The sequence below is a fragment of the Ostrea edulis genome, chromosome 9 (assembly GCF_947568905.1).
Source record: "Ostrea edulis chromosome 9, xbOstEdul1.1, whole genome shotgun sequence".
Lineage (NCBI taxonomy): Eukaryota > Metazoa > Mollusca > Bivalvia > Ostreida > Ostreidae > Ostrea > Ostrea edulis.
This window is the reverse complement of record NC_079172.1, coordinates 17,116,197-17,126,378: the sequence shown is the minus strand read 5'-3', so window position 1 is coordinate 17,126,378 and position 10,182 is coordinate 17,116,197. Positions and strand designations below refer to the sequence as shown.

The window sequence follows — 10,182 nt, the reverse complement described above, 5'->3', positions numbered from 1 at the left end:
CAAGTAAGAAAAACAACAGGGGAATTTTTGTTTAAATCATTATCTACATGTAGATAAACAAATGGATGATAAGAAATAAAGTTCAAAATGATTGTTAAAATTGATTTTATATGTGTGCCATAAATCAAAAGTAGGAATATTACACAAATAGTGGTTTTCATTAGCCTTGGTCCGCCCCAAACTGACGTTTTTTGTTTCTTTACATACATCATATACTAAAGGTGTAACCCTCAGAGTCAGGTACAATAGGTAATTTAGGAAACATTACATGCCTGGTGTACATTTCATAACAACACATACACCCACGTCCTTTGTTTTCCGGTTATAATGTCCTCCTAAGTAATCCCTCGTTAGCTCTATCATAAATTGGTTACAGACCTAAAATCTTTTATCTAAACAGACAGTGTGGTATCATCACCGTTGACGTACAATAGAAAAGATATATAAATCAATTACTGACAAAGTCTATCGCTATTGCACATTGTCGAGGTACATCGTTTTCTTCCAGTAGAAGTCGGGCCATCATCCGTGTTTCCTCTGTAAATATACAACCAGTGTTCGCTGCACTGTCAGTGCCAAACATTGTTTGATATTTTTTTTTATCAAGGAGAGCAATGAATCAAACACAAATATACTACCTAATAGTTTATATTCATAAGATATCCATGAAAAAATAAACCTCTTCGCAATCTTATATATATACACCTTCTGTTTTTATGAAGATATTCTCGTTTTCATATGTTATAAAAGATAAACGCACCGATATAGCAGGGGCACCTGTACGGGAGAAGTCGAAGCACAGCGTCTTTTTTTTTTTTTTTTTAAACGTTCTCTTAAAATGCAGATGCATGACGGACGATAAATCTTGACTTACGTGTACTTGAATTCTTTGAGCAGTTGTCAATAAGACAAACACCTGCAGACTGATAGGCTGGGTTTCCTGCGGCCATCATTTTTGAAATACTGATCTACTACGAAATCTGCAAGAAACAAATATCGTCTGATTATAACGAGACAATCATCTTGGTGTAAAAATGACAGAAATTATTGCAAGTATTACATATATAATGAATGATAAGACTTTTTTAAATGTCACTTTCTCAGAAAATGCACATTTTCAGCGATATTGAAGTAACTGGGAACAAATGATAAAAAATTAAACCTATGCAGGCTTCTGCTCAATAAACCCCTCTATATAGTAGTCTTACACGTACTTAAAAGAACTAAAACAGGAAAAATAAGTTGGGTATGCAACCAATCTAATTGAAATTAGATCCTATGATCCGGTCATCTATCGCTACACACCTGTGTAGCACTAGTACATGAGCGGATCATAGGATCTAATTTTAATTACAATGGGTATGCAACAATACCTTAGTATCTCTTTTTTTTTTCATGTATTATTGTAATAATTGGTATATGACTTATTATATACACTGTAAATAGAATTTTCATTCACCTCTTGTAACATATTGAGAGCGAGATTAATATAAGCATTTTGGCTTGTTTCTCAACCTATTACATGTACAAGACATTGTTTGTAAACATTATTATCAAATTATTTACGAATAAATATTGTTTAAACTAAAACCTAAGTAGTGCCCCTGAAGATATCTCGTCTTACCTAAATAACTTTTTAATTTTAACTTCCACCTTGTAAAAATAACTTGCTCGTTTTTTATACATTGTAACGAGTTGCTTAGTCGTTTCAACAAGATAGAAGATCGTTTTATCAAGATACTCATTCTAGCGAGATGCATGCACTAACTCCCTTTAAGAACTCGATACTTAGTACGATATCATGTTGCTGTACAATGAAATCAAGACAATTGATTGAATATATAAATTTTGAAATGCCATTTGATATTCATTTGTTTTGAACGTGTCAGGAAAATTAAATACAATTGTACGTCACCTGAAGTTGCAACCAATGACAGTGAGCGTTGCTCTGTTTAAGTGGTGTGTCATAAACCTTCGTAAGGTTTCAATAGATATGCAAATATTGCAATGGATTTAATGCGGTGGCGTTTCCTTCCTGATAAGCTGCAACAATCTGTGAAATAATGTATAGTGGCAGTTTTTGTTCAACATGTTATGATCTGCAAACAATCAGAAAAGACTAATCTTTTCCCCAAAAGCAGAAAATATTTAACTGATGAAAGTCCGGATCTGTGCTTGACAGGCAATGTTTAGAGGAATTCACACATATATACATATAAAAAACAATAATCAAAGAGACGATTTTGGAGCGCTCCCGGAATTTTGCAGTTGATGACATCATTGTGTCGGTGTTAGAAGAGAAATTCAACTAGATAAGCTTAAAAAGCAGTTTGCTTTCAGCAAAATTAGAATCGTTATAGGAACGTTCCGCGGGTTGATAGTGCAGGTACATTACTCAGATACAGTGAGCAATAACTGCAGAAGGTTGCACAACGCGCATGAATTTTGACATAACATCAAAACTCGGTTAGACCGTTATTTGTTTTGATAAATATAAAGCAATGTTTTTCCATATGATAGAACGACGCATACATGTTTATATAGCTGTTTTTACAGAAATTCTAACATCATTGCATAAGTATCCTGGTCTAACGATGAGAATGATATAAACTCCTCTTTATGGTAACTATGTAAAACTATTCATCAATCATCAAAGCAACATGTTGCAATGTATGCTATCAATGGCCATTTTCTTGCGCAGTTGCAAAAGAAAGCAAATTGCTTCAAGAATTAACATGGTAATTAAAACATGAATTTGATAGCCAGTATTAAGATTATAGTCATGTTCGGGGTATTTCCGGAAGTTGCTGGTCACGTGATACGGGAAGCTTTTAAGTGAAATTAAGTCAATCATACTCAACATCAATCATCTCTTATTAATGATGAAAATTGGAATTAACAAAATGAAATTCCTTGTCAGGTACCTGTAGTTATTGACAATGTGCAGTTAGAGAAGTGAAGTCTAAAGGGTGATTACAAAACAAAAGGTTTCTCGACTTAAATCATCCGGTCATGTACGGATCACGTAGAGTGTGTTTTAGTGGCGATGTTTTGTTCCCTAGAGATGTTTGTTCGCTCAAGTATCTCACATTTAACTGTGGTGTAGCGTGGCTTTTGCGCATGCGAGATAGCGCTCTACAACATATTACAATCAAATAAGTAGAAAAGGTGTTGGAAAATTGGCTGTCAATTATCTTTTATGAGCAAGCGGTATATGAATTATTACAAAATTCACGATGTACATTAAAGGTACTAAAAATAATTATATGTAAGCTCTTTCAGAGTACATTCAAAATTGTATGATTCTTACTTGGGCTGATACTTAAGTGATATTTATACACTGTTCAGGATTCTTTTTACACAACCTGCAAATATAATGTACTCTTCAAGAATAGACAGGACAATGGCATGAAAAAAACATGTAACAATAAATTTTTCCTTATACTTTGTCAAATCTTAGTATTGGAGACTCTCAATACCGATATGTCCAAATGATATGGATATTCTTGTCACAGGCATGGAAGAATTACCTCCCCTGAAAATCTGTAAAAACTTATTAACATCCTTTAAACTTTACTTGAAATTAATTTTCGTCTGAAATCAACACAGACTATAGGGGTTGAGAAAAATCGTTGAGATTGGAGATAACTCAATAGCGAACATTAGGAGTCATCCAAGGGCAGATCACTCTAAAGACGAACAAGTGCAAGCAGCAGGATTTCCATCTTACTTTTATGAGAATTATTTTAGTCTCAGTACTCTCCCATAGTTTTCATTTTTCAAGACTAAATACCCCCCCCCCTTTTTTTTTTTGAGGTCTCATTATCTAGTCATGCTATCTTTTCGTGAAATAGGCTGGCTCATTCTTACAAGAGCTCTTCAATGTGCAGTCTAAAAATATTCTTTAATGACAAAAGTACTTTTATGAAAATAAGTTCATTCGCATGCACTTTTATTTTTTTTCGTTGAAGAAGATAAGTGCACTAGACACTGATATCAATATTTCAAATTTGTGTCGCCAATTTAAAATATTCGTCTTGGTCATAAGTCAAATGGAACTTGTAGGTTTTCTACAGTGCAACTACTTACTTAAAGAGGAATGCTACACCAGAGAAATTTAATATGGATGAAAAGTGAAAGATATGTACAACAATATTTTGAAAGAAAAAACTTTCAAATTTACTTTCTTTAGTCAAAAATTGCAGTTTTAGTAGAAACCAATCTGAAAGAAAATTTAAAACCCCTGCTGGATTCGAACCTGCGATCTACAGTTCAGCAGTCGACCTGCTAACCTACATGTACCTAGCTACTCAGCTAAGCGATGATATTTTAAACGAATAGACAAATATTGATGATATGTATATTTTCATCCATGTTTTAAAAGGAAGTCAGCCATTATGACGATGTACAGTACCTCCTTAAGCAAGAATAGTACATCTGCAGACATTTACGTTAAATGAACCTATAACACGTGCTTTAGTTTCTTCCTTCTGTTTATTTTAGGAAAGCCAAGCGTGACGCCAAGGAAGCTCGAATGATGGCCTACCAAGCCGACCAAGGAATGCCATCGATGCATACCGAATGTCATGACACAACCACATGGAACTTCATGATATCCGAAGAAACCTTTAACATTTCCTTCAGTAAGATTTTTAATCTTTCTTCAAGCGCTGAACGCAACTGTCATTGTGTACATCTATTTCAAATCTATACACCGATTTTCGTGTCCTGTTTTATGTTATATAACCCAATCAATTTTATCACACGACTGTTCTATATTTGAAGGTAGGATTGCAAGTTTGAATATCGCAAAACATGTCATTTTTTAATTTCCCCCCAATTGAATCCATTTTGTAAAACGACTTGTCGACGTACACTTCCTATCACTAATCAATAACTGCAGCATGGTTTAACTCTGAAAAACGAAAGGTTGCAATATTGAATGGTTGACTTAAATATCGAAACAAACATAGACAACGTTTATACCAAGACAAACATATCCATGTATATGTACACGTATACCGGTAATATACATGTACTTGTAAATGTTTTTTAAATCAAGTTGAAAGACTGAAACTGAATTCAAAATTATGAACATCAAAATCACTAAATCACACTCTGTAGATGAAGAGTTCACTATGCTCCTAATTGCAGACGACGGTAATCACTTTGTTCAGATCTTCATCACTGACGTCAAACGTTGTATCCACTGACGTCAGATGTTGTATTCGACACAGTGTGTCAAATGCTGATCACGAAGAGCTTAATTTCTCTGACCACTCATTGTTTGTATAATTACAGTGTACATTCACTCGAAGCATTTCAAAAGGAACAACGTAGATTTTAGCATACTAGTATAAGATTATTTTCGACTTCATCTCGCATTCTAAACGGTCGCAGTGGCTCAGTGGTTAGAAGGTTTGCTTTGTGGTTCGCTGGCCGTGGGTTCGAGTGCTCTTTCTCAGACCATGGCAAACTTGAGACGTAGAAAAAAAAATAGTGCCTATTTTTTCGCCAAACGCTTAATATTTTGAAGTGAAGGTCGCGGGTCTTTCGCATGATATGTGTACCTTAAAAACCGATTTCCTATGTCACGACAGGCGTTGACACGATAAAGAACCCTTACTAGTATGGCTCTTGGCTAGCTCAAGAATCGTGGAGCTTCCTTTTCAGGCAGGTAGAAGGAAAATGAACATACACTCAAACACAAAGAGAATAATTATTTCGTTATACAAAAGGGGATCTGTTTGTTAGTTCAGCTCCGTCGTGTACGCTGCGTTTAATTCACGTACAATGCAAAGTAAAAGTACAAATGTAACCAAGCTTCAAAGAAATCCTTTCATTCTACGCTCTACACAGAAAGCTTCCGCGGGAAAAAAAAGTTGATGCAGCAGATGGTACGAGCATGCACGACCTCTCTACTGTTTTAACAAACTCTATGAACTGTGCGCATTATTTCCCAATTAAAGGTTAATTACCGCACAGTACTTGGAGCAAAACTCAGTTGTTCCTAAACATTCAGAAATTTGCAAATCAATAACCACAGATTAATGTGACTCTTTTCAGTTATCTACAAATTCTAGGTTATTAGTTTATCATCGTTAGTGTACAGTGTATATTTATATAGGGTAACCGTAACGCATACACATAGAACAAGTTTTGAATTCGTACAGTCATAAGTTAAGCCGACATCAAACTTGACATATTTTTATTACTTGTATACATATTACACTCAAGCATGGTATTAATGCTTAAATAATTCATTATGGAACACTACAGCATAGATGACGTAATTTTTATGATGGAAATCAAAGTCGATAGAGACTCTTTTTGTATATACATAACTCATATTTCTGAAATATCATAACCTATCCATTGAATATATTTTGCAAATAATGTTTCTGTGATTTAATTTCACTCGCATGTAACCTAACATGGAGATTTTTAAATAATAGATGCTACTTTTGCTTTGTTAAGCGAGATATGAAGGAAGCAAACGTTGCAGAAAAAAGTCGTTTTATAATTCATATTCTGTAATTGTTTTTTATACAAATACTTTCAAGTGCATAAAATATAGATACTCTATTCAAACAGAAAATCACCTGACCTTGATCTGTATCCATATTTGGTATTGATTTGCATATCTGAACGATTATAAAGGGAAATAGTCGACGGACAAAGTCTAAACATAAAATAAATCACCATGTCTACTTTTCTTTATTGCAAGTTGGTGTATAAATGTCACTGTACACTGTTTTTTATATAATGCTTTATTTGTACACTATATATGTTGAATATTACACATGTAAACATTGCATATACTTTGCACAGAAATGTTCTCACATACCTATGCACCTGATCCCACCCCTGGTGTGTCCATGGGTCCGTGTTTGTCCAACTATCTATTTTGTATTGCTTATGGGATTTATGAGATTGATCACTGTTCGTTATCTTCACCTTTCATACCAACTTGCACACTTGGCTCACACATACATGTATATAAATTCAAAAAGTTGTGATAATTTTACATGCTATGGAAAAGAAAAAAAAGCAACATAAAATGTAGTCCTGACTTTGGACATGTATACTATATTACATACAAACAGTGTCATTTTACTTCCAACATGGCTTTCCACTGTTCCCAGAGAGAATTAAATTTATCAACAGCCAAGTTCTTAACAGAAATATACTTTTCAATGTTATAATTGATTTTTTTTTTTAAAGTTTATCAATCCAAGTAAATTTGGCATTTTTCCACTTTTCAATCAACTAAAAATACAGTGTTTGGCAAACACAGTATACTGTTTTAACACATTTGTTTGCTTTATTTGTTAGTAGTTCAAAACGCATTTATTCATACACGAGTAGACGGCACTAAAACTCATCTCTAACTAGATTGAAACAAAATAGGCCTCCATTGTCGCAATTGACAAGTACAAGGCTTCACAAGAAATTAGGCAGACAACACAGAGAATGTAAATATATCTACATATTGTGTCGGATTAGGCAGACAACACACAGATAATGTAAATATAACTACATATTGTGTCGAATTAGGCAGACAACACACAGAGAATGTAAATATATCTACATATTGTGTCGGATTAGGCAGACAACGTACAGAGAATGTAAAATGCATATACATATTGTGTCGGATTAGCCAGTCAACACACAGAGACTGTAAATATATCTACATATTGTGTCGGATTAGGCAGACAACGTACAGAGAATGTAAAATGCATATACATATTGTGTCGGATTAGCCAGTCAACACACAGAGACTGTAAATATAACTACATGTTGTGTGGGATTAGGCAGACAGCACACAGATAATGTAAATATAACTACATATTTTGTCGGATTAGGCAGACAACACACAGAGAATGTAAATACATCTACATATTGTGTGGGATTAGACAGACAACACACAGAGAATGTAAATATAACTACATAGTGTGTCTGATTAGACAGACAACACACAGAGAATGTAGATATAACTACATAGTGTGTCTGATTAGACAGACAACACACAGAGAATGTAAATATAACTACATAGTGTGTCTGATTAAGCAGACAACACACAGAGAATGTAAATATATCTACATATTGTGTAGGATTAGGTAGACAGCACACAGATAATGTAAATAAAACTACATAGTGTGTCTGATTAGACAGACAACACACAGAGAATGTAAATATATATACATATTGTGTGGGATTAGGCAGACAGCACACAGATAATGTAAATATAACTACAAAGTGTGTCTGATTAGACAGACAACACACAGAGAATGTAAATATATATACATATTGTGTGGGATTAGGCAGACAGCACACAGATAATGTAAATATATCTACATATTTTGTCAGATTAAGCAGACAACACAGATAATGTAAATATATCTACATATTGTGTCGGATTAGTTTTCTTACATTTATAAACTGTGTCTAGAATATAATTGGTCGGAATGGGGTTTTTTTCTTCTTCATATTTCCTATCATTTCATTTCGCTGTAATGGAATAGGGTTTGTGGGTATTTTACGAATACAAAGTACCCCCTGTCTCTAAGTTCTGATCCAGCATGCCTTTCCATGGAAATGTGACATCTACTCAGATATTTCTTCTTCCTCTGAGAATATTTTAATCCAATACAAAAATAAACAGGTAGAAGCTCGTTATCCCTAATGATGATAGTGGCAAACGTTCATTTCACGAGGGGATCCGGGTTAGAATAGGTCGTCACTACCCCTTGCTTGTCGTAAGAGGCGACTAAATGGGGCGGTCCTTCGGATGAGACCGCAAAAACCGAGGTCCCGTGTCACAGCAGGTGTGGCACGATAACGATCGTTCCCTGCTCAATGGCCATACGCGCCGAGCATAGGCCTAAATTTTGCAGCCCTTCACCGATTTTGGTGACGTCTCCATATGAGTGAAATAATCTCGAGAGTGACGTTAAACAATATTCAACCAACCAACGATTCCATGTTTCCCTTACAACAGAAATTGCGGAGACACAGAACCTATGGAAACTCTTGGAAAACTGATTGGAGGAAAAACGACATCTAGTCACATTTCTGTCTACGATATATATCGTCGGAGAGTATGGGTTTGCATAATATAGGATGGTGAAAAGGTCCTGGGTCATTGTAAATCACGATGACTATATGCACAAACGCAAATAAATTTAAAGTATCCGATATATAATGGTAATATTTTGAAGAAATAGTATTTGTGAAATTAATTGTAAATCTAAGAATTGACAGTTCATATATGAATGCCAGAGAGATATTCTTTGGAACCTATACAATTGCTTTTTGGAAGGGGTGATGTGTTATCTCATTTTGCTCAAAAATGAAAAAATAGATAAATTTCATCAAATTTTACCCCATGACCCATATTTCTATCTATAGACTTTGATAAGAAAATGGCTTTGTACACCTGTTCACCAAAAGCTTTCCTGGGGAAAAAAATCTTTGTTTTATTTTTTCTGCCAATAGAGTTCAATGTTTTATTAAGTAGGCAATAATTTTAAAGTACGAGTGAATACTTGTCTCTCTGTTGATGAACTCTGAAGGAAAAGCAGGGTTTTAAATATTTTATTTTTCCTTTGCTGAAAACTTGTTAGGTTTGTTGTATGAACTATACTGAAACAACTAAAACTAAGATGACAAGTTCGATGTAAAACTAAATGTTGTAGCTACTATCCATTAACAGGTATTTCTTTATCAAAGACAAAATATGGTATGCACATGGGCAAGCAAACTGGTACACACAAAACAAAATAGACAGACTTGTACCTTATTAGATTTATTGATGGTAATGATCACGGCTGCTCATAACTAGTGCAAGGAGAAAAACCATAACCCGAAGTGAACCCTGGGACCAGATGCACACCCGGGAAAAAATAAGATAATGTTTACTTATATTTGTAATATCAATTAAATGAATGAAAAATCCAGGTGAGCTCTACTGGCAAGCTGAATCTCCGTCCACTCGGAAATGGCAGCCGTGACGGAGGAATGGCTCTCCATAATAGATTCTTGCCTGAAAATACAAAAAAAACAAAGCCAAAACACCAACAACAAATTAATAAATGTACAATTTCAGTTTACGGGGAGGGCTGGGTGGGTGTATTTCCATGTGCGAAATGCTGGGGAATCTTGCACGGTGGTCATGACGTA

General features: G+C 34.6%; 1 protein-coding gene across 1 annotated transcript in view; it reads left to right on the top strand.

Annotated features, from left to right (window-relative positions):
- LOC125658690 (uncharacterized) overlaps positions 1-10,182 on the top strand; it is a 31,887-nt gene that overhangs the window by 1,361 nt on the left and 20,344 nt on the right. The window contains exon 2 of the mRNA XM_048890047.2: positions 4,504-4,643. Coding sequence (XP_048746004.1) covers positions 4,504-4,643 — 140 coding nt within the window. The remainder of the gene's footprint in view (positions 1-4,503; positions 4,644-10,182) is intronic.